Source organism: Vipera berus (genome assembly GCF_964194415.1).
Source record: "Vipera berus genome assembly, chromosome: 1".
NCBI lineage: Eukaryota > Metazoa > Chordata > Lepidosauria > Squamata > Viperidae > Vipera > Vipera berus.
Window position 1 is genome coordinate 13,290,171 of NC_138202.1, and position 25,164 is coordinate 13,315,334.

At 44.5% G+C, this 25,164-nt stretch overlaps 1 protein-coding gene across 9 annotated transcripts in view; it reads left to right on the forward strand.

The window, feature by feature from the left end:
* AP3D1 (adaptor related protein complex 3 subunit delta 1) overlaps positions 1 to 24,173 on the forward strand; it is a gene marked incomplete at its 3' end in the record, with an annotated part of 63,773 nt that extends 39,600 nt beyond the window's left edge. The window contains exons 22-35 of one of the 9 annotated variants that reach the window (XR_014024525.1): positions 665 to 688; positions 1,782 to 1,983; positions 2,559 to 2,621; positions 5,100 to 5,186; positions 5,489 to 5,626; positions 5,924 to 5,971; positions 6,149 to 6,338; positions 7,410 to 7,498; positions 10,212 to 10,297; positions 12,517 to 12,638; positions 13,369 to 13,448; positions 16,095 to 16,297; positions 21,939 to 22,292; positions 24,090 to 24,173. Coding sequence is in view for 6 of the 9 variants with exons in the window: in XM_081312993.1 (XP_081169119.1) it covers positions 665 to 688; positions 1,782 to 1,983; positions 2,559 to 2,621; positions 5,100 to 5,186; positions 5,489 to 5,626; positions 5,924 to 5,971; positions 6,149 to 6,338; positions 7,410 to 7,498; positions 10,212 to 10,297; positions 12,517 to 12,638; positions 13,369 to 13,448; positions 16,095 to 16,190 (1,225 nt within the window). Of the gene's footprint in view, positions 1 to 664; positions 689 to 1,781; positions 1,984 to 2,558; positions 2,622 to 5,099; positions 5,187 to 5,488; positions 5,627 to 5,923; positions 5,972 to 6,148; positions 6,358 to 7,409; positions 7,499 to 10,211; positions 10,298 to 11,915; positions 12,085 to 12,516; positions 12,639 to 13,368; positions 13,449 to 16,094; positions 17,250 to 21,938; positions 22,293 to 24,089 lie in introns of those variants that run through there. The other 8 variants (XR_014024526.1, XM_081312993.1, XM_081312994.1 and 5 more) reach the window with 8 other exon arrangements.
* Between the last annotated feature and the right edge of the window lie 991 nt (positions 24,174 to 25,164).

The window sequence follows — 25,164 nt, forward strand, 5'->3', positions numbered from 1 at the left end:
TTGAATGTTGTCTTGGCACATCTGAGAGCTGAATATGAAGATGCATTAAAGGAATTCAAGAGTGGTAATGGCACAGTGGTTAGAATGCAGTATTGCAAGCTGACTCTGCCCACTGCCAGGAGTTTAATCCTGACCGGCTCAAAGTTAACTCAACCTTCTGTCCTTCCAAGATCGGTAAAATGAAGGCCCAGATTGTTAGGGGCAATATGCTGTAAACCGCTTAGAGAGGACTGTGAAGCATTGTAGGGTGGTATATAAATCTAAATGCTATTGCTGCTGCTATTAGGGCCTTCCAGAGGGAGGATTGCAGGCTTGGATCTTCCTTGTGCCATTAAAGAAGGAATGGAGAAACCTGCAGCTTTCCAGATGTTTCTAGATTGGATCTCTTCTGTCCCGAGCCTTAACCATGCTCCTTAGTCTTGATGGGAATTGGAGTTCAACTAACAGAGGGCAATTAGTTTCAGAATCTTACTATACAAGTTACCTAAATTTCAGATGGAGGCAAAAATGATGTTTGTGTTTGTTTTTCGACACTGTTCCAGGAGGCATGGTTGGAATCTCATAGAATTTTCTCTATTTTGCCGTTGGATGATTTCCATTCCCAGAAGTTGTCATATCCTATAGTCATGTTGTTTTTCTTTCTGTCTGTCTGTCTCATACACAGTCTGATTTCAGGGAGTTCTGGCAGGTAAGTTCCCTCTTTGACAGCGTTGGAAGGCTAATTGCTTCTGTTCAACACTGTAAAACACAACATGGTAAATGTCAGCTGTTTATGCAGAAAAGTGTACCCCCAATCTTTAAACTTACACTGAATTTCTACATTTATAGTCTGGAATAAAACAGCCAGTCTATGATGATTAGTTGCACAACCACTGAATCCTATCGACAATCTTATTTAAGCTAAAGAATAGTGGCCCTGCCACTACATTTACACACGTTCCCAATCTTTGACCAGAGATTTGACAAAACTGATATTTTGAGAGAAGTGTTGGGCTTTACAGTGTGAGCTGTTCCTTTTCCTCTCCTCCTCCTCCCACTTCCCGTAAAATGAGATTCAAGATTCAAATTTTGTACCAAGGAGGAACCTCCAATTGCTTCAAGACGAATACAGCAAATTGCAGAACTGATGGGAAGATTAAATTATGCATTTCAAGTGGGCGATACTTTTCTTTTCTCAATTGTTTTCCGCTTAATAAAGGCTGACAAACCTTTTCACAGAAGTTCTGTATTTGTCATTAACAGCAGAAATTCTGACCATGAGGAACCCAGGGATAGGGGGGGAATGAGTGAATTGTAATTCTGATCTGAAAAAGTTAAAAGTGAGCAAATAAAAAGTTTACTGTATTTGCATTAGGAAACATTTCCAAGCTTTCTGAATGCAATGGCAAAAATAATCAGGAGAGAAGCTGTGTTCTTCTTTTTCAGACCACACAACTCTAGATTTTAAATGATCCGAATTTTTAAAATGTTGCAGCTTTGCATCTGAGAAAATGCTACATGAAATTTTCTCAGTCTTCACTTTCTGGAATTTATTCCAGCGCCTAAAGAAATTGCTTGCTTTCATGCCGAAGAATTGTACGAATAGAATTCTAACAATTTTGTTCAATAAATGTCATTTAATTTCATGTGATCCTCTTTAGATTGTGTTCAATCATATTTCCATCATATGTAGTGGAACTAATTCACTTTGACATGCTGTGGTTGACCCTGAACTGCTATTGGAAGTGGGGATAGACATTTGGTGGGATTTCATTCAACCTCTTACCATCTTTTTTATTAAGGCCTTTAACAGACAGTGAGGCACTTCCTGTGCAGAGGCATCGAAACGCTGACAATCTTAAATCTCCTCAAGAAACGCAAGCTCCCCCGGTTGAAAAGAAAAGCAAGAAGCCAAAAAAGAAGGAAAAGAAACACAAAGAGAAAGAGAGGGAGAAAGAAAAAAGAAAAGAGCGAGAAAGGAAAACGGATGAAGACGACAAAAAGGTCCTTGCTTCTACCTACCACATTATTTACAATAGTAGAAGTCCAGTGAAGATTCTCAATAGGCATAGGTGCCCACAAGGAGCAGTGAAATGTAGCCCATTTCAAAGATTCCGACATAATAAAAACTTATATATAGTATTTATAATATTTATGCATGTATTTATTATAAATATTCATAATGCAAATAATAAGGATGCTCGGATATTTCCGAACAGGCATGGTATATTTGCAGATAGAACCAGAATTCTAGATTTGCATTTAAATTACTATACCTTGAAGTTCAAATGCATATAACCCAGTAGGTAAACATAAACTGACAGATAGTGGCAACTTTTGCACCTGTAACATTAAGAATAGCTTTAAGGAATACAGTCCTGGGGCACATAATGTTTATTCCAAACATAATGCGTATTCCAGATCACAGTGGCTGAGTTCATATCTCTTGCTATGCTCAGACAAAGCAAACGACATTATGCCTAGTGCAGTTTGTGAGCCTTATAGAAGAACATGTGCTTTGAGTGCTTGAAATCGTCCCATAACAATTGTCTATAATACTTTTTGGATGGTTGTTCCAGCCTCAAGACGTGGACCTGTGGCTTTCTGATACCCCACCCCCTGTCACGGCCATGGAGGCAAAGGTTAGTCTCTACTTATAGAATGTGCAGCGGAACCTCTGAAAAACATTTCCTGATCTAGAGGAGAAGGAGACAGGCAGAAACATTGGTTCCAATTTGCCATGGGAAGAGAATCCAGGTGAACTGGGTAAATCAGGGGTGTCAAACTCAATTTCATTGAGGGCCGCATCAGCATTGCGGTTGCCCTCAAGGGGCTGGGTGGGTGTGGCCTGGGTGGGCGTGGCTATAGTGTGTATGGCCTACTGGGTGGGCGTGGCCAGCTCTACATCGTTGGCATCAAGGGTGCCTATGGGGGCCTGGGCAGGAGTGGGGCAGATCTGAGGGTCTCTGGCAGAAGGAGGGTCTCTGGGCCAGGGCCAAGGCAGTGGGGGCCGTTTCCTCACTGTTTCCAGGATGGCTTCGCGGGCCGCATGAAACCACTTCGCGGGCCGGATCCGGGCCCCGGGCCTTGTGTTTGACATGTCTGGGGTAAATTATTAATGTACTGTGCCACAAAAAGATGATTCATGGCATCCTTCCCTTCCCTTCCCTTGCTATTTTGGATCCAAATTAAATGTGATGTTACATTAATCTTTGCATTTGATCTACAGATTTGTGGGGGTGGGGGGAGCATCAGCAGCACTGTTCAGTGTTTTGATCTCGAAGAGTGCAGAGAAGTGAAGTTCTTTTCCTTGTGATCTTAAGGGGAAAAGAACCACCTTCTTTAAAGCATCGTCTCCCTTAGGTGGAAGTATTCCATTTCCTGTGGGAGGTTCTACCCCCTCTTCCCCCTCCCTCCCCACAACAACGGCAACTTCAGAGGAAGTATCCCCTGCAGTAAAAAAAAAAACACCCAAAACACGGTGATTTCTTCCCCATACTTTTACATCGTTATTAACAGATGATGCTTTTGCATTTCCTGAAATGCAGGGGTGCGTGTATCTAGGTTGGGAGAGGAGATTTTTTTTCCCCTGCCGTTCACTTACGTTCATTACAACTGAGAGAAATCCCTGCCCGTTGCACATGCTGATGACCTTTATCCTAAGGAGACCTGATTAACAGAAAAGGGGAGCAAGCCAATAAGACAGCGTATCTTTTTCTCAACTCATAGTTGGAGTTGTGGCCATCGATTACAAACTGAGAACTATTAAGATATTTGTATAACTGGGACAGGCAACCCCTTTCTCAGTCAACGTGGTTTTTTTTACAGCCCACTGAGTTCCCCGTGATTATACTACTGAATTTTGGAGACAAATTTCAAATTACGAGAAGGTGTTTTTATTTATTTGGTGTTTCTTTTTTTTCTTTTCTTTTTTTAACAAAACTAAGCAGTAAAAAAGGCCTAACATTTCTACTTTAGTCAAAACACCAGAAAGCCAAATGCAAAAAAAAAAAAAAAAGATGGAAAATCTAGCCCTGCCTCTTTCACCTATGTCAGTGGTGGCGAACCTTTTAGAGACCAAGTGCCCAAACTGCAACCCAAAACCCACTTATTTATTGCTGGGTGCCAGGTGGGTGTGGCCCACTGGGTGGGCGTGGCCATGATGGTCATGGAAGATTGCGTGGGTGTGGCCAAGGTGGGTGCGGTCACCTCAATGTTGCTCGTGGGGCGGCACACCTGTGGGGGGTGGGCAGGGTTGGGGGAGCTCCAGGAGGTCTTGGGCAGTGGGGTGGTAGGCAGGAGACTCAACCTGTGGGGTGAGGCGAGGCAGGGCGGGGGTGCCATTGCCATGGGGCAAGGCAAGGGCTGGGGCAGCTGCTGCCTGACACCATCGGCCCCCGCACACAGGCCAGCGAGCGCATGGGGGCCAACTGTGTCCGTCAGCAGCCACAGCCTGCCGGCCCCTCGACAGGTGTACTCTGGGGCTCTGCAGCCCGTTGCCAGCAGTTCAAAGAAGCTGCCTCTGAGATGGATGGTTGGCCAACAGCTGAGGAGGTGATGCAGTGGGTGGTGCCTGGGAAAAGGAGAGCATGCAAGGCCAGGAGGGACGGGATGGGGGGGATGGAAACCAGCCGTGCCGGGGTGCATTCAGCCATGTGGGAACTCGGCGAGTTAGCAGGCGGCTGGTTGAAGAGAGACGGTTGCCATCTCCAGGGCACAGTGAGCGTGCCCACAGAGAGGGCTCTGAGTGCCGCCTCTGGCACCCGTGCCATAGGTTCGCCACCACTGACCTATGTCATTTTCATACATACACCTGCAGTGTCTGGCTACAAACAAGGTTGCCCTTTTCTGCCTTACAGCTTTAGGATGTGCTTTGAGTGGACTTGGTGACCCCATTAAGTGAGAGCAAAGATGGTGGCGTGGACTTTCAGTTGGTGGGCTCCTTTGCGTGGCCCATTTCCAAAGAGGCCTGGAGAATTAGGCTGACTACGTTTAGGACTTTGGACTAACATGAACAGGGAATCATAGCTGGATGACTTGACCCACAGATTTTCTGTGATGTTCCCAGATAGGGTCCCTTAAACCAAGCTGGCTTTTATTATCCCAGTTTGTTTCTTTAGCAGAGCCTGCCCGAAGTCAGTGTAGATCCAACGGAACCCGAAGAACCTAAAAAAGAGGAGGAACTTCAGGAAGAAGACGAAGGAAAGGTGAGTTGCCTAGAGACTTCCACTTTGCTGTATTTTGCCTGGGAACTGATGCCTCTCAGCTAGTCTCTGATAATGCCACCCTGCATCTTATCTCATCTGGGAATACTTTCATCCCGGTTTGAATCTGCTATCATTTCTGAGCTGTCTTTGATCAACGGGCAGAGGGCTAGGCTGGCTAGCATGAATTTTAGCAGCAGTTTCTGGCAGAAAAATGACTTGTCCAAGTCAAACAGCTTTCACTGATGAGCCAAGAGGCAGCCAAGGAACCAGGAAGCTGACTTTTGGGTTATGTGGACTTACAGAAATCCAAGCATAAAAAGAAGAAGCATAAGAAGGAGGAAAAATCCAAAGAGAAGAAGCCTTCAAAGCATCGTGACAGAGGGGATGAGCCGCAGACGGAATCCGTGCAGAACGGGACTCTGGAGGAAGAGCCACTGCCGGTGAGAAATTTGCTCAGTGCAGAGAGGTTGTAATCATTCGACAACTGAGACTCCAGAAGACCTGGCTCTGGCACGGCTCTGCAGCGGCTTTGCCCAGCAGGTGGTACTTTACGGACCTGTTTGGATACCAGTTCCCCCGTCCCCTGGTTGAGGTTATTGGGACCGTAATCAAGGATTATCTAGTTGTTAAGTTGAAGCCACCGTTCCACTGCTTTGCTGCATAGGTAGCTCCCGTTACACCATTCTTTCCTTTCCTTTTTCCTTGCCTTGATTTTTTCCTCTTTCCCTCTTTCCCAGCCTATGTCAAGCTATGGCCTCCTTGCTGAAAACCCGTACATTAAAATGGTGAGTAGTTCATGGTGTTTGTTTCCCCCCTCCCCCCCCCCAATTTTGGGTTTATCTTGATTTCTTTGAACTACCTACTGCGACTTGCTCTCGTCTTCCATAACCAGTTTTTAGCAACACCGGGGAGTTCCCGGTTTCTCTTGTGTCCCTCTCCCTTCCAATGATTCTTTTTTGCAGACCTACGATATCCAAGGGAACCTCCAGAACGATAGCCAGGTCACCGTTTCTGTGATCTTTGAGAATAAGAGCAGCAGTTTCCTGAAGAGCATGGAGCTGAATGTTTTGGACTCTCTGAATACTAAAATGCTGCGGCCGGAAGGATCCGCCATCCACGATGGGATACCTGTCCCTTTTCAGCTGCCTCCTGGTATGGCTTCTGCTTCCTGGTGAGAGGGGATGGGAGTGAGCTTCCCAAAGATGCCTTTGTAAAGAGTCTTGGAGGACAGGGCACATCTCGCTATGAGTGCGTGTCACACTTACATCTGAGCTAAACCTTTGAAGTTTACCTTAATTTCCTAGGGCTGTGGTGGTGAACCTATGGCACGCGTGCCACCAGTGGCACGCAGGGCCCTCTCTGTGGGCACGCGGGCCGTCGCCCCAGTCCTGGGCCTTCAGCTGGGTTTTATAAAACGCTTTTGCTTTAGGCCCCCGCCACCATGTGCAAAAAAAAAAGGTTCAATCAATTTCAACTCGTGGGGAAAAAAAAGATCTCACAAAGTTGGAATTGACTGATTGAACTTTTTAGTCCCACCCATTCTGCCGTTACCACCGCAGCCACGCCCACCCAATGGGCCATGCCCACCCAGCACGCGATGATACATAAGTGGGTTTTGGGTTGCAGTTTGGGCACTCGGTCTCTAAAAGGTTCACCATCACTGTCCTAGGGCGACATAGCCTCTCCTTGTTTGTGTTTCAGTTTATGGGACTAATTTTTAAAAGTTGTGTATGCAGAATTGAATAGCTTCTTGCCATTGCGGGTCCATTTTCAGCCCAAGTAATCCCCAAAAGATGTTGGATGTCAGATCGTGACACACTATCTTTGTTAGAGTAGGACGCCATTGACATATCTTGGGAAGAGTGCTTTTAATTAGTTTCCATAATACAGAGTATTTTCTAAAGGTGAATGAGTATCTGAGTTAAAATAAACAATGACAAACGCATTGGCACTGCGGTGGTAGTTTTCTCTAGCTGTTCTCTGTCCTGCCTTTAGTACGTGTTAAAATAATGTTGATTGATTGATTGATATTGCTTATTGTTAAACTGCTAATGCTTTGTACTCTTTAATGGAGAAAATGGTTACATGTTTTAAAGATATCTGTGTGAGAAACAAGATTTTAAAATCATAATTCTCACTTCGGGGGGGAGGATGTGTGTTTATATAAATCTAAGTAGATCCTGTTATCCTATTTTAAACTTTTCTGTCTTTTCCCAAATTCAGGAGTCTCAAATGAAGCCCAGTTTGTGTTCACCCTGCAGACTATCGCCATGGCACAGAAACTAAAAGGGACCTTGTCATTTATAGTCAAAGTAAGAGCCTATTATCCTTTGCTAATGCTGGGAAAATATGAAAGGGATTAAAGACACATTAACACCAACTTTTTTATTTCTCAAAGAGATGCCACTCACTAGTTAGCCTGAGTGCATTGTTTTTCATCCTCGCCTGATCCTTCTAAAGGAGTTGTAATAATCAGCTTGTTGGCTTCTTTGTCGTATTGCCAAATCAACATATTTTTAAACATGCTTTTCAGACAAACATAAATTTCAGAAATAGCTCACATCCATTGAACAGAAGGCACAGAGAAGTTTACAAATCTAAAAAGAAATTAATGCAAGACTCGGTGACCTATTGACCAGTACATTTTTTTAGACTTGGGCCTGTGGCTTTGCTTGCATAAAGGTGACGTGATACTCCGGAAGGCTTTGTTCCTCCAGTCAGTGACAGAAGCCAGACTCCTTGTCCATACAGGTAAGCCTTGACCTATGGCCACAATTGAGCCCGAATTTCCATTGCTAAGCAAGACAGTTGTTAAGTGAGTTTTGCCCCATTTTACGACATTTTATGCCCCCAGTTGTTGAATCGCTGCAGTTGTTAAGTTAGTAACAGAGTTATTAAGTGAATCTGGCCTCCCCATTGATTTTGCTTGTCAGAAGGTCACGAAAGGTGATCTCATGGCCCCAGGACGCTGCAGCCAATCACAAATGCACGCCAGTTGCCAGGCATCCGAATTTTGATCACGTGGCCATGGGGATGCTGCATTGGGCATTAAGTGTGAAAAATGGTCATAAATCACTTTGTTCAGTACCGTTGTAACTTCGAAGAGTCACTAAACGAATGGTTGTAAGTCGAGGACTACTTGTATTTGAACTTTGGGGCAACTGATAGATGGAGAGAAATATTTCCCTCAAGGAAGTAGCAAAGAAGAGGGAGTCACAAAGAAGAGGGAGCCAAGCTATTCTCCAAAGCGCCTGAGGGCAGGAAAAAGAAGCAACGGATGGAAACTAATCAAGGAGAGAAGCAACCTAGAACTAAGGAGAAACTTCCTGACAGTTAGAACAATTAACCAGTGGAACAACCTGCCTCCAGAAGCTGTGAATGCTCCAACACTGGAAGTTTTTAAGAAGAGACTGGCCAGCCATTTGCCTGAAATGGTTTCCTGCCTGAGCAGGGGGTTGGACTCGATGACCTCCAAGGTCCCTTCCAACTTTACTATTATGATTATGATTAAATGAGCTCCCTGCAGCTATTTGTTCAGGCTTCCTCCTATTATAGCAACTCTCCCAGAAGAGTAGAACTATGTTCCCAAAGGATGTTGGAGATAAGCTTTAATATCCACATCTTACCAATATCCACCACCTACAAAGCCCTACATGGCATGGGTCCGGAATACCATGGGGAGCACCTGCGGCCGGCGTCAACTTCCCTCCGCCCAGTACGCTCCCACAGAGAGGGCCTCCTCAGGGTGCCACCAGTCAAAGAATGCCGACTGGTGGCCCCCAGGGGGAGGGCGTTCTCTGTGGGCGCGCCGGATTTATGGAATCACCTTCCGGCCGAGCTCCGGATGGCGCCTGACCTCCGCTCCTTCCGGCGCGATCTCAAAACCTACCTTTTTGAACAAGCTGGCCTGGCCTGATGGGATGGGGTTGGGTTTTATAAATTGGTTTTAACTTTTTAATATGTATTAATTTATTCATGGGCACTGTTGTTTAATCGCTTTTAATTTTTGTATTTTGTTTTTAATATGTATTGCCCTGTTCACCGCCCTGAGTCCTTCGGGAGAAGGGCGGTATACAAATTAAATAAATAAATAAATAAATAAATAAAAGTTGCGATGGGCTGTCAGGCTCCTGAACAGGAAATAACTCATGATTGACTTGTGAGGCCGGTGTGTTGTGCAGTTAGCTCACATGGTGTAACAAGATGGTGGATTTGTTGTGACTGTGAGTTGGGGGGGGGAAACGAAGGGAGGCTGAACCAATCTCACTGTATACATGTTGTACTTTGATAATAAAGGTTCATTCATTCTTATTCAAGTTTGAAAAACACTGTTCTACGCAGTGATGGAGGATAGAACTGGCTTTCTTGCTGCGTGTGAGGACAAAACCAGATCCAAACATTTAGCCTTACAGGTAGTCCTCGATTTACAACAGTTCATTTAGTAGCTATTTGAAGTTACAACAGCACTGAAGAACGTGACTGATGACCGTTGTTTTACACTTACCACTGTTACAGCATCCCCATGGTCGTGTGATCAAAACTCAAGATGCTTGGCAACCGACTCATATTTATGACGGTTCCAGCATCCTGGGATCAAATAACCACCTTTTGTGATCTTCTGACAAGCCTGCTCGATAGGGAAGCCAGATTCACCTAACCACCATGTTACTAACTTAAGAACTCGAGTGATTCACTTAACAAATGTGGCAAGAAAAGTCTTAAAATGGGGCAAAACTCACCTAACAAATGTCTCACTTAGCAACAAAAATTTTAGGCTCAATTGTGGTCATAAGTTAAGGACTACCTATATTAGGGAGATAAAATATCTGGGTTTTATCAAGAGGCAATTTGGCCTTGTTTGGGATAATGATGTATTTTAAAGCCTGTGTAACCTTTCGACCCCCTCCCCTTCCAAGGATCGGTTTGGTTGGTGCTCTTTTAGGAATGTTTAAACTAAGTCTCATCCACTTGTTGGACAGCTGGTTTTGGTCTTGTGATTTATCTCCATTTGTCATTATGCTGCAGGATGATGAAGGCTCAACACATGAAAAGTTAGACTTTAAGCTGTACTTCAGTTGTGCCTCTTACCTAATTACGACACCCTGTTACAGGTAGGTCACGTTACTTCCGGAAGAAAAGCAATTTGTTCTTCACTTGTTGAAAGAAATAATTACTGATGCTATTACCTTTAGGTCAGCATTGTTATTCTGGCAATGCTGTTGGTGTGACCTGATGAATTTCCAGCCAATATTCAGTGAGAATGTAAGAATGAATGAATGTACCATTGAGTAGGGGAAGACCGTTGTGTTACTTCAGTTACATGCACACAGACTTAATTACAGAGGTCCATAGCATAATTCCTGTGAGTATTTATCACAGCCCAAAATTACCCCTACGCGTTCTTAAAATGAACACATTTCTTTTAAGAAGGGTCCACATCTCTTGAGCTTTGGGTAATTGCACAGAAAAATGCTGACATTTGTAAAACTTGCAAAAGCTTACCTTCTCATGCAGGATTTCAGAATGGAAAAGCTAAAAAATCTCATCAACTGTAGCAATCTAGAAAGATCTAGTACATTTAAGGGAAGAGTAATTAATGCCTGGCCATTAATGGAAAGCAGCAGAGTGTGTCAGTGTCTTCAGACACATTGTGGTTTTTGCAGAAAGTTTTGAAGAAAAAGCAGCAACATGCACGCATGCATGCTGGGAGATGTCCAAGTGTGCAAGGTAGAATCTTTTAGGAAATCTTGGAAGTGTTAAAAGTGTATGAAGAGAGGATGTTTCCCTTCACAGCATCCATCCCTGAGTTGGAATGGGACAATTCGCCATGGCCAACTTGCCGGTGCCATCTTGCTGTGGCCGTTGCAGCCTGGCCGTCTCACCACTGCCTTCTCACCATAGCCAACTCACTGTGGGACAATTCCACATGGGATAACCCAGTGCAATAAATATTACCTGCCGCTGTTTTCTTTGACATTATTTCCCTTGACAAAAATGGAAGCAATGTAGAAGAAACAGCGGTGGATAATATTTATCTATGTGGATTGTCCCGCGGCAAGTTGGCCACAGCAAATTATCATGTGGCAAGTTGGCAATGGGAAGTTGGCCACAGTGTGATGACCCAGGCAAGTTGGCCACAGCAGGTTGTCCTAGAGACCCTCCCTGAATACTTAGTTGTATCCATGAGAACACCTCAGTGGGAAAATTAATGGAAATAGCTGGTTTTTGCATTAAAATTAGCATACACACAGGATGTGCAGAATTCAGAGTATAATGTAATTAGGAAAAGATCAGATGATCACTGTTGAGTAATAAATTATTTGGGTGTAAAGCATAAAATACTATAGCAATTTCAGACAACTTGTGTTACAGCAGTGAGCCTGTAGAGTAGGGGTGTCAAGCTCACAGTGGTCACGTGACGTGTCGCGACGTATCACAACTTTTTTGCCATTGCCGGCAATGGGGTGGTCAGGGTTTCACTATGATGCATCCGGCCCACGGGCCGGCCGTTTGACACCCCTGCCGTAGATGAATAAATGGAGATAGCTCTCTGGGGGATTTTGCTGTCAGCCAAATGATAACACCTTTCACATTATTCCTTGGATCTGCTTTCTCTAATGTTCTCTAAAGAGCACACTAAGGAGATGACTAGTAGAGGCAGCATCCCCAAAGACTGTAGGGAGGTGTGTAGTCCTCGGTGCTTTCTGAGCTCGGTTGTTTGCTTTGCAGATGTTTCAGTATGCAACTAGGTAACATCATCCAATCAGGCAATGTTTGCAAGCAAACAATCAACCCAGAGAGCACCAAGGACTCCACAGCTCAACCCCGAGTTACGTATATTTTCTCCTATTTGAATTACAGAAAGCTAAAATGGACTGAGCTAGGAAAGAAGTTTTGAAATCCCCTCTAAGGCAGTATCAGACAGTTCAAGGTAGAAGTTAGCCATTCTGTAATTTCCAACTTCCCCTGCTGCTCATCTAAGCTTAATAATAATAATAATAAAGTTGGAAGGGACCTTGGAGGTCATCTAGTCGAACCCCCTGCTCAGGCAGGAAACCTTATACCATTTCAGGCAAATGGCTGTCCAGTCTCTTCTTAAAAACTTCCAGTGTTGGAGCATTCACCACTTCTGGAGGCAGGTTGTTCCACTGGTTAATTGTTCTAACTGTCAGGAAGTTTCTCCTTAGTTCTAGGTTGCTTCTCTCCTTGACTAGTTTCCATCCGTTGCTTCTTGTCCTGCTTTCAGGTGCTTTGGAGAATAGCTTGACTCCCTCTTCTTTGTGGTAGCCCCTGAGATATTGGAACTTCTTCCTCTCTCTATTTTCCACAGTGATGCTTTCGCCAAGCTGTTGGAGTTGGGGGACCTGCATGCCAGCTCAATTAAAGTCGACGGCATCACCATCCCTTTCCATCACCTCCTGGCAAAAATTTGCTTCCACCACCATTTCTCTGGTGAGTTCCTGCTAAAAAGACTGCTTGCTCATATTCTAAACGTAATGGCAAATTGTTCTGGCTAGTTTGTAAATAAATAAATCCTAGAGAGGTATCTTGAGGTTTTAAAAAGGGCATAAAAACCATGCAAGCTTGCAGGAGGCTTCTTACTGTAACATTGGGGGTGTTGCTGTGCTAGTTTTGTCTCGTTATTAGGAGGAGAAATGTAATTGCTTCTGCTTCTCAAATGACTTCCCATGAGAAAACTGGTAATTAGGTGAGCCAGTAGCATCTCTTCTTACAGGAGATGCTTCACTGTAGCTGATTCGCTGTGCTGACTTGTCTCGATGCAATTACTTGCTGGGGCTCAGTAATTTTGCTGCATCTGCACCAATGTGATGTCATCAAAATCCAGGGATATGTGAGAATGATGTGCCCTGGGGAAAAAAATGGCTTGTTTCATTTCTGAGCAATGGAAGAGGAAAGCAGACACTTAAAAAGAGTGGAACAAATCCCAACTATCAATAAAAATAGTCAGATAAAGATGATTTTTGGCACTTGGGATTCTTCCCTCTTTCCATCATTTGTTACTTTTTCTGCTTGAAGTGACTGGCTAGTGATCTAGTTAGATCAGTGACTCATGCAGATTATGCATTCCTTAAAGCTGTACAATTCTCACTCTTTTTTTAATCTACAAGCCTTATTTGAGGGAGGGATGAAAACCCTCTAACCACTTTCTTTTTTCTTTCAGTTGTTGAACGTATGGGGGCCTGTGCATCCATGTATAGCCGTTCTATCCAGGGCCATCATGTCTGCCTACTCGTGAAAAAGGTGAATCCAAAAACAAAGCACAAAGCACTAAATTGTCCAACCGACACATGGTAGCATTAGCACACGTATAATCGGTCAGCTACAAATGCTGAAGCATAATAGGACACTGTCCCACTGTGCATATGATGCATTGCAGAAACCAGACATTTTAACACAGGCATTCAGTAGTAGGTAGTGACTTTTCTCACCTCCAGATGTTTTTTACTTCCTCAATAAAATCAAAATATCTTAAGTAGTCCTCACTTAATGACTCTAATTCAAAATGGCAACCCTCTCCCTAAGTGATGTGATCAGAAAGCAGAAAATCACATGACCACACCAACTTACAATGGAAGTTTTGGCACTTCCGGTTGCATTTGTTCAGCGAATCCCACACATGGGGATTTACGGGAGGCATCGCTTGACTGACTTGCAACCTTTTGCCAGCTTTCCCATTGACTTTGCTGGGCAGAAGGTGGCTATGTGGGTCGCAAAGTGTGATCCGCTCTCCCAGGTAAACCAAACAGGATACATGGTTAGACAGACAAATTGTACTTCATGGTGAGGCTACATTATCAGAATCTTGCAAGTCTGAAAGTACAAACTTCCCCCACCCCCACCCCGCCATTTGAACAATTAGGACTAGTCCTTATTAAGATTCCCTTTTTGACCATTAGGCCACTGGGGGCTCCTGCTTCTCTTGGCTGATTGTTTCCCAGGCAGCATTTCTTCTCCTCTTTCCCTAAGGCCATTCATGACGTCACATAACCACAGGAAGCTGCACCCATCATAAAGGTGCTGAGGGTTGCTGAGCACCTGCGTCATGATCACAACTTCAAAGACTGGATGTAAATCCATTTTTTCCCCAGCACCATCATAACTTTGAATGGCCCCTAAACAAATGGCCATTAAGTGAGGTCTACCTGCACTCCTAATAATAATGTCAACACTGCAAACATTGGATGTTTTTGCTTTGACAATATAAAGAGGCAGCCTTTTCCTTTAAATTGCCGTGCTCTTAGAATTAGATGATGGGGGGAGGGAGAAAGAATGTTTCCCCCAGTTGTTTTTAATAAGATAAGAAATGGCCCTTTACCCCTTCAAACTGACTGGAGAACGTGATTTATGACTGCTAATTGGAGGAGGGAACTCTGCCAGATATTAGGTGCTGAAGGGAGGGGAATTCAGATCTTGGCACCCACCATGCTGTGCCGAGGCACGATTAAAGACTCTTTAAGATAAACAATGCCTGAAAGTTCTTTGAAGCGTTTTGTTAGTCAGAACCATGACAAATATCCTTAGTTAGAATTTCAGTATTAAATAATAAATCAGTTCCAACAGTTAATGCAAAAGAAATTGTTTAATTTTTTGGAATCGACACAATAGGTGTTGCTCTTATAATTATTCAGTATTTGCAATAATACTTACATCAGAGGTCCCCAACCTTTTGGGCACCAGGGACCGGTTCCGTGGAGAAAGGTTTTTCCACGGACCGGAGAGTGCGTGGTTTTATGTGCTGCCTGCATCCCACGGCTGGGGCTTCGCTTGTTTGTGCAGACTGGTTGCTAGCATGCCGTGGACCGGTGCCAGTCCACTGACCGGGGGTTCAGGCCCCCTGACTTACATGCATCTACTTCTTTAAACAGAAAGCAAAGATGGCCATCAAGATGACAGGTAGCGGCATTAGTAGTGTTGTATATTTTGTCAACTTCCAACTTGGATTTGCTTTTTAAAGAGAGTAAGTTAATCTTGTCTGTTCAACACCTCTCTCACTCAGTCTGACTCCCTGCTAAATCCATAATGTGGATTGCCCGCCCTTCAGCAGGGGAGAAATGGAGTTGCTTCTAGAATTCCTAACAGACAGATGACTCTTGACATCTCCTGGTAAGAATAGGAGAAAAGAACAAACGTGATTCAGTTTCCAGGCAGATGAGAGGAAAGATGAGAAACAGTTGGATCTAGTGGTTAAGGCAACAGATTAGAAATGGGGAAACTAGTTTTAGTCCCCGTCTTAGGCACGAAAGCCAGCTGAGTGACTTTGGGCTAATTGCCAGGAGAGAGTGAGTTCTAGTCCCTCCTTAGCCATGAAAGCTGGCTGGTAACTTTGAGCCAGTCTCTCTGTCACAGCCCAACTCGCCTGAAAGGGTTCTTGTTGTGGGAAAAATAGGAGGAGGAAGTTGCATTGGATGTAATAAAAGGTTAAGGTAAAGGTTCCCCCGCACATGCGTGCTAGTCGTTTCCAACTCTAGGGGCCGGTGCTCATCTCCGTTTCAAAGCCGAAGAGCCAGCGCTTGTCCGAGGACGTCTCCGTGGTCATGTGGCCGGCATGACTAGACGCCAAAGGCGCACGGAACGCTGTTACCTTCCCACCGTAGTGGTCCCTATTTTTCTACTTGCATTTTTTTTTACGTGCTTTCGAACTGCTAGGTTGGCAGAAGCTGGGACGAGTAACAGGCGCTCACTCTGTTACGTGGCACTCGGGATTTGACCCGCCAAAATGCTGACCATCTGATCGACAAGCTCAGCGTCCTAACCCACTGAGCCACCGCATCCCTTATAAAACAAACAGAGAGCCTGGATAGGGAAGAGCCAAAAATCATGCTATCTAACCCTAAAAAAATATTTTTTTTCTCTTCCCCCCCACCCTTTCAATGAATCCTTTGGCAGGGAGAAAACTCTGTGTCCATTGATGGAAAATGCGACGATTCGACCTTGTTGGGAAATCTCTTGTCAGAACTCAAAGAAACCCTGTCAAAATGCTGAGTGCTCTTGGAATTGGGCACAGTCCCTCGTCCTTCTGTCCCTCCAGACGAGCAGCATCCCGAGGCTCACGGACTGAAACCAGTGGAGCATTCGATTTCTCTCCCTCTGTGCGCATGTTTGATCTCCCAGGGCATGTGTTTTCCATTTCCTCTCCCTCCTGGGTTGTTATATTCGTTCTATTTTTTTATTTTATTTTTTAAATTTTGTTGCAGTTTACACATCTTAGAACTGTGCTCTCCTCTCCTCCTCTGTTTTTAATGGTCCGACCATAGCAAAGAGATCCCTGACTGGACTGACATCCTGGCAAGGAGAAAACGGGGTAGAGGAGATGCAGAATCCATATTGGAAACCCAACAGCATCCCTGGGTGTGCTTTGCGCACGCCTGGTGTGACAGCAGGTCAATTCCATTTATCATTTTAAACTGCCCGCGCTAAAAGGAGAAAAAGATCAGAATGTCTCTCCTCTGCAACCAATTGGGGTGTGTCTTCCCTCCTTCCCTGTGGCTGTTCCAGAACATTCCTGCTGCCCCAGGCTGGGATTGGTTGATCCTCTCCCATCAGGGTGGGTTCTCACAGGAACGTTTAAAGCCCAATGCAATATCTCATTCCTGGAATTACAAAAAGTAGCCTAATTAGAAGTCCAAAGTCATTGTGTCTGTGTGGATTTGGGGGTACTGTGATTATTTCTTTTATGTTATTTTTAACAATCCTACAGTAGAGCCAATCTGCCATGCCCAGCTTTTACAAAGCCTACACTTAAGCAGATGGCCCAACCTAGTGACAGTTTGTTTCTGAAAGCGTCCTCACTCCATCGTTGCAGCCAGTGGTTTCTCTTTTTTTGTTTTGTTTTTTTTAGCAAACTTTTCTTTTTCTCTTCTCCAAGATTGGAAGATATTAGTGACGATCAGTTAGAAATAGGGTGGCATACCTTGATTGTTGTTAAAAGTTAATGAGAAATTGCACCATGGCAGCCCTTAACTCATTTTTTTTTAATTCTCCCACAATAAAACTTCACTATTGGATATTCCAAACACTGATATTTAGAATCCTGAACTTGGGGGTGGGGGAGGTGGGGGGTCAGGGGACGGGGGGGGGAGCAGGATAGAACAAACAGAACCCTTTGGTCTGGCTTGCTTTATGTCCTCTGTTTCAAGACATTTGGTGCCTCAATATTCTTCTGTGTGGTCAGGGGTCCTTTTTTTAAATATCAGTACAGTAATTATGTCTGTTGGGAGCCGAGCTGCAAGATTTACTGAGAATAATTCAGCATTTTCCCAATATTGCAGCAGAGGTTGGTGAAGCAGTTATTGCAAGGAGCAAGGCGGGGGAGTGTTATTTGTTGACTTTTTGTGGATTGGTGCAGATTTTGTTGATGTTTGGGAAATCTGCGCATATTCAGAAATGTCTTAAAAGGGTAAATGCTCCTTGAAGTTAGTGGGTTTTAAATATCTATGTCTATATAGATATATATAGATATAGATATTCCTTGATGAAAACTTGTCACTTTAGCATGTAGAATCTGTTCTCTTACAGTGATTCTAAAAATCTTCTAAAAATTGTACAATATGTTATGTTTAAAAAAAAACAACTTATTTACTATCAACATTCCCCCACAAAACACATACCACAAAGCTGCTGTAAGAATTTTTTGTGTCCAGATGATCGAATAAAATTTCAAAACTTACAGAATTTGAAAATCTTTTGAATTGTGCCCGACTCTTAATGGTGAATGCAGAATGTGTGAGGTTATTCAAGCCCCTTTCCACTTGGCCCTTAACAACGGATAGTGGATTGAACTCCAGATTTTAAAGAGTTTTAATCATGGTTCATTTTAGTGCATTTGGTAAGATTGTGAATAGGCATCATTGCTGGACTTCAATCCTGACAGGGCTGCAGGTAGTGGTGGGATTCAAATATGTGAACAACTGGTTCTCTATGTGGATGCTGCTTCCAGAAGTCCATTCTGGACCTGGGCAACAAAAAATTAGCTACCAGTTCTCCTGAAGTGGTGCAAACCGGCTGAATCCCATCACTGGCTACAGGTTGATTCAGCCTTCGATCTTTTCAAGGTTTGTAAAATGAGAACCCAGATTGTTGGGGGCGATAGGTTGACATTGTACTGTAAGCCATCCAGAGAGTGCTACAAAACATTATGGGGCAGTATATAAATCTAAGTGCTATTGCTATAACTGTAGGCATTCATAGAAAATGGCAGTGGCTGCAAGTCAAGTATACAGGTAGTCCTCAACTTACAATTGGAAGTCAAAATTTCTGTCGTTAACAGATGTTAAATAAATTTTGCCCCATTTTACGAATTTTCTTGCCACAGTTGTTAAGTGATTCACTGCAGCTATTAAGTTAGTAACGTAGTTGTTAAAGTGAATCTGGCTTCCCCATTGACTTTGCTTGTCAGAACGTCGCAAAAGGTGATGACATGACACTGGGACACTGGAAATGTCATAAATATGAATCAGTTGCCAAGCATCTGAATTTTGATCACGTAACCATGGGGATGCTGCACTGGTTTAAGTGTGAAAAATGTCACTTTTTCCATGCCGTTGTAATTGGACGGTCACTAAATGGTTATACGGGACACCATATGTCCGCGGGAGACCACCGTTGTCCAGATAGGCGGGAGTGAGTCCCTTCTCATGAGATGTGGCCCTCGGGTTCAGTTGGGCCTGTTGCTAACATACCTGGCGCCCAGCTGTGTGGCAACGGCCCTGCCTGAGCTGCTCGACACCCTCTCAGGGTTGGCGGTGGAGTTTCCCAGACTTATAGTTCTGGGTGACTTCAACCTGCCTTCCCTGCGAGAGTCATCAGAGTTAGCTTGGGAGTTCATGGCTTCCATGATGGCCATGGACCTGACCCAAGTAATTCAGGGCCCGACTCATGGGGCAGGTCACACCTTTGACCTGATTTTTCTATCTGGACAATGGTTGGATGATTTGGGAGGGGGCTCGCCAACTGCTGTCCCCCTGTCATGGTCCGATCATTATCTCCTGTGGCTGGTCTTCCATTGTGCCACCCCCCGCTGCCGGGCTGTGGAACCGATCAGGTGGTTCCGTCCCAGGCGCCTAATGGACCCAGAACGGTTCCAGATGGCACTTGGGTCCTTACCTGTCTCCCTCACAGCCCAGTCGATGCCTTGGTGGATGCCTGGGAAAGGGCGGCTGCCAAGGCACTCGACTGTGTTGTACCCTTGCGACCCCAGACTCGGCAGAGATCCCGCTGGGCACCATGGTTTTCTGTGGAGCTCCAGGAGATGAAGCGTCGGAGACGTGGTCTAGAGAGCGGTTGGAGGTCCACCCGGTCTGAATCTGACCGATTGCGACTAAGAGCCTTTACAAGGTCTTACCTCGCTGTGATGAGGTTGGCGAAGTCTAATTACTTCGCTGCCCTCATCGCGTCCGCAGATAATCGCCCAGCCGCCCTGTTTAGGGTGACTCGCTTTCTCCTTAATTGGGAGACGAGGGAGGAACCCTTACAGGGACGGGCTGAGGAGTTTAGTCATCATCTGGTGGACAAAATCGCTCAGATCCGGACCGGTTTGGACTCTGACTGGGCAGAGTCTGGAATGGAGGAATCAAGCGGTCTTGAGCATGTTACCTGGACTGAGTTCGACCCTGTTTCCCCCGATGATGTGGACAGGATCATGAGGAGACTGAGTTCCACCACCTGTTTACTGGATCCGTGCCCCTCCTGGCTGGTCTATGCGGCTCGGGAGGAGACACGAGGCTGGTTCCAGGCAGTAGTATCTGCTTCCTTGAAGGAGGGTATCTTTCCCACCACTTTGAAGGAGGCGGTGGTGAGGCCCCTCCTCAAGAAGCCTGCCCTGGACCCGGCTGTTTTAAATAACTATCGTCCGGTCTCCAACCTTCGCTTTTTGGCGAAGGTTGTTGAGAGTGTGGTGGCGCATCAGTTCCCTCTGTTCCTGGAGGAAACGGATTATCTTGACCCGTATCAATTGGGTTTCAGGCCCGGGTACAGCACGGAGACGGCATTGGTCGCACTGGTGAATGATCTCTGGCGGGCTCGGGACAGGGGATGTTCCTCTGTCCTAGTCCTTTTAGATCTCTCAGCGGCTTTCGATACCATCGACCATGGTATCCTACTGCGGCGTCTCGGGGGGTTAGGAGTGGGAGGCACTGTTTTATGGTGGTTCTCCTCCTACCTCCTGGGCCGCTCACAGTCGGTGTTGACGGGAGGGCAGAGATCCGCCCCGAGGTCTCTCATTTGTGGAGTCCCCCAGGGGTCGGTTCTCTCTCCCCTCCTGTTCAACATCTACATGAAACCGCTTGGCGAGCTCATTCGTGGTTTCGGGGTGGGGTATCATCAGTACGCTGATGATACCCAACTTTTTCTCTCCACCCCGAACCAACCCAGTGATGCACTCGACGTGATGTCCCGTTGCCTGGAAGCGGTCCGGGTTTGGATGGGGAGAAACAGGCTTCGTCTCAATCCTGCCAAGACTGAGTGGCTGTGCATACCGGCATCTCGGATAAACCAGGTTGTTCCACCACTAATGATGGGGGGTGAGGTTTTACCCCCCCCCCGCCGATAGGGCTCGCAACTTGGGCGTCCTCTTGGATTCACGGCTCAATTTTGAAGACCATATAGGAGCCGTGACCAGGGGGGCTTTTGCCCAGCTTCATCTGGTGCGCCAGTGCGGCCCTAGCTGGACCGAGATGCCCTATGCACAGTCACCCATGCGCTCGTGACCTCCCGGCTAGACTACTGCAACGCTCTCTACATGGGGCTGCCCTTGAGGACCACTCGGAGGCTTCAACTAGTGCAGAATGCAGCTGCGCGAGTTATGGGAGTCTCCCGATACTCCCGTGTAACACCTCTTCTCCATGAGCTGCATTGGCTTCCGGTTGCCCTCCGGGTGAGATTCAAGGTGCTGGTAATGACCTATGAAGCTCTAAATGGCTTGGGTCCGGATTATCTAAGGGAACACCTGCTGCCGGCATCAACTTCCCATCGTCCTGTGCGCTCCCACAGGGAGGGCCTTCTTAGAGTACCGCCGGTCAAGGAATGCCGGCGGGTTATTCCCAGGGGAAGGGCGTTCTCTGTGGGCGCGCCGGCCCTTTGGAACCAACTTCCCACGGAGCTTAGGACTGCCCCCGACCTTCGCTCATTTCGCAGGGACTTGAAAACCTGGTTTTTTGAGCTGTCTGGCCCAGACTGAGGGGTTTTAATTATTTATTAATGGGGTTTTAGTTTAAATTCAGGGATTTAATTTAATCTTAGTTTTAATTGATTTTAACTTTGTATGTTATGTATTTTTAATTTTTCCCTGTAAACCGCCCTGAGTCCTACGGGAATAGGGCGGTATACAAGTTAAATAAATGAATGAATGAATGAATGAATGAATGAATGAATGAATGAATGAATGAATGAACTGTTGTAAGTGGAAGACCACCTGTACCTTCCTGTTTGAAAAGTGTGACAAAAGTTAAATAACTTCAGCAACTTGCCTTTGTGGTAAACGGATGCTTTGCAATTGATCACATCCACCATGGAAGCCATTTTGGAAAGCTCTCAAAATTCCAAGACAACACGCCCTTCCCCCCCCCCCAAAATTGAAAAGGATGGTTTATCTCTGCATTAAATTATAATTCTCTAACTGGGTATTAATATTTATATAGCAGTCAATATTGTATCAAATGCTGGATGGCTCCCAATCACTTTGACCAGTAAAAGGGAGCCCATCATTTTTTTTCTTTTTCATCCATTTTGTTTCAGAAAGGATCCAGACATTTCTCACGCTGCTAGGGAACAGGAACATTAAGAAAATAACCTTCAGTGTGCATGTGAATATAGTGGGATTAATCATCAGGATAGCAGTTTGGACAGATCTCTTCATTTTATTTTGTGTGTCACATTTGTGTTACATGAAAGAAACAGCAACTCAAGAGTTCAACAACTAGGCTCAAGTAGTTGTAAGAGAGCTGCATCCTCTTCCATATGCTTCAAAGCCATCAATTTCAGCCAGTTTTTTGACAGAGTATCTCCTATACCTATGAACAGAGAGAGGAAACCCGCATATATTATTAGTAACTGGGTGTCAGTCTCTTCCCACGGCCTCATATTGGTTAGGTGAGTACCACACATTTAGCTCAATCCAAAAGAATTAGATTTGCTTTCCCCCTGTAGATTACCTCTAATTAAAATATGTGATTTTTAATTACCAATGGTTCAGACTCAATCCCGCTTGCCGTGATTCACTTGAATGCTGCCTTTGACTAAAGCAAGCGTGTCCAACCTTGGCCACTTTAAGACTTGTAAGATATAATCTGAGTCAGTCACCAAAGGTCCCAGTGATCAACTCGGATTGGATCCTGCAACATTATCCTGGGACATACATATTTGCATTTATTCACTTTAAGACGTGGACTTCAAGTCCCAGAATTCCTCAGTCAGCTGGGGAATTCTGGGAGTTGAAGTCCACAAATCTTAAAGCGGCCAAGGTTGAATACCCCTGGACTAAAAGTTCCAGTTAGATATTGATTGCTCCAGGGAGGGGTCTGAATGATCCCTTTTTAAAATCTTCCCAGTCAGCAGCTTTGGCAACAACTTGGTGTTCGATCAAGTTAGCCAAATGTGACGGAAAAGAAGCCACCTTGAAAAAGTGCTGAATGAAAATACAAATTTATAAATGTTGCTATATAGCCTGGTCCAAGCAGACATCAAAAAAAGTTGACTTTATCGGGGATTCATTTTGAAGGTCACACTTCTTGGGAACAGTCTACTGGGGACTGTTGCTGGACAGTGTAAATCAAGAAGAGCGAGATCAGCCACTTCGGTCTCGGCAAAATACAGCCTCGTTTGGCAGATGTGGCCACTTTCAAAGGGTGTTTTAAATTAGGCTGTGAATTTCATAGGCTCTCAAGAAAAAAATGCTTTTTCTAAAGGGAATCTTTCTCAGTCTTGCCACCTTGAAGATACATGGACTTCAAACTCAGAGCTCCACATAATACAGGTAGTCCTCAAGTTACAACCATTTGTTTAGCGACCATTCAAAGTTACAACGGCACTGAAAAAAGGGACTTATGACTGGCTCTCACACTACCACTGCAGCATCCCATGGTCGCATAATCAAAATTTGGGCATCTGGCAACTGACATGTATTTATGACAGTTGCACTGTCCTGGGGTCCCATGATCACCATGTGTATCTTCCCAGCCAACTTCCGTCAAGCAAAGTCAAGCTAGATTCGCTTAATGACAGTATGATTCATTTAATTGCAGTGATTTGCTTAACTGTGACAAAAAGGTCATAAAATGGGACAAAACTCGTTTAATAACTCTCTTGCTTAGCAATGGTCTCAATTGTGGTTATAAATTGAAGGCTACCTGTATCTGCAAGTTGCTATGGTTGAAAAAAAAATTGACTTAAGGCATTCCTTTTTGCACCCGCTATGGGTAACCCGGTGCCTGACCCATGAAATTCGATCCCAACTTCCTTCAACCCTAGCTAGCATAACAGTTGGGAATAATAAGAGTGATAGTCCATTATCATCTTCTGCCTGTGTGAGGTGTACAGAATGTTTGGAATTGTGGTAGGTCAAAATTGGAATGGAATTTAGAGAACTTCTAGCCCAATTCTCTGCCCAGGGTTGGAATTCATCATTAACAAGATTCTAAATAGGTAGTTATCTAGCTACTGATTAAAAATGTCCAATGGGTGTGGTCTTCTTCCCAAGGATGCCTATTACATTGTTAAGCAGCCCTTACTGCTGGGAAATAGTTCCTGGTATCCAGCAAAGTTCTACTTCCTCATAATTTAAATGTTGTTTCTTGTTCTCTTTTCTGGAAAAACTGAACAGTTTTGCCCTGTGTTCTGCATAACAACAAATTAAATACAGCTATTATGTCTCTTTGTTGTCTTCTCCAGGCAAAACATCCATTTCCAATCATTCTTCATACATTTTCCTTCTGTAGCTCTTCTCTTCATTATTATAAACCCTACACCCAGGTGCACTGATGGTGTTACGTAGTTGGGCAATGAAATGTCTGCAAGCAAACAAGGTTGAAAACATCGAGGGAGTCTACAGTTCATTACCTTCTTCTAAAGGAGATCCAGTTTCTCAGTATCATTCCTAAAATATCATTCCTAGGACTTTGTTCCTCATTAGTAAAGATTTGCAAATGTAACCAGTCAAATGAAAGTAATCAAGTAAAGTAACGCAGAGTAAATTAGTACTAGCGTTGCCTAAAATAACATAACCCTGCTTGCTTAAGAATCAGCAGTCTGAAACAGCTTTCCCAAAAACTGCCTCGCTAAAGTTGATACTCGGAGGTTCTTTGAACGTAAAATTAGATCAGGCATTGATATAGGCATACATTCCACCTGCAGTAATCTGTTTTGGATCAGTGAATTTGTAAACTCAGCTACTGCGTTTTACTCAGACCACAGTTAAGCAAATCACAATTTAGCAGGGTGTGATCTCACATGTCTATAAGTTGATGAAAAGCTGCATCACATTGGAGTTAGTTTTAGGTTGGGGGAAGGGTTTCTTTGAAGAATTCCCCCCTGCCCTGCCCCCATTTGTAGGGGAAACTAAACTAGTGCACTGCAAGTTAAAACAATTACAAATTACAAAATCCCTGGAACTCTGAAACTCATTCTTTGTAGGAATTAAGTCTTCACAATTTTGAAACTTACTTGTAAAATTCAGTGACTCCAGGCTATAGAAAGGAGGAAATGAAAGTTAATAGTGTATTAAATAAAGGAAGTCTGGAGAAGGGTAAATACAAACATCAAAGAAGAATATTTTCTGAATCAAGCACCACCTGCAAGCAGAAACCTATTCAATGAATATCGCAAAAGCAAAAATGGGAAGATGCTGTCCTACAGGGGGTGTCCACAGGGTCAAAGAAGATGGTGTGATTGCACATAACAGACAGAACCTTGATCACACCACTGTCTTCTTGATTTTTTGGACCAAATCCTGCAGACATCCCTAATA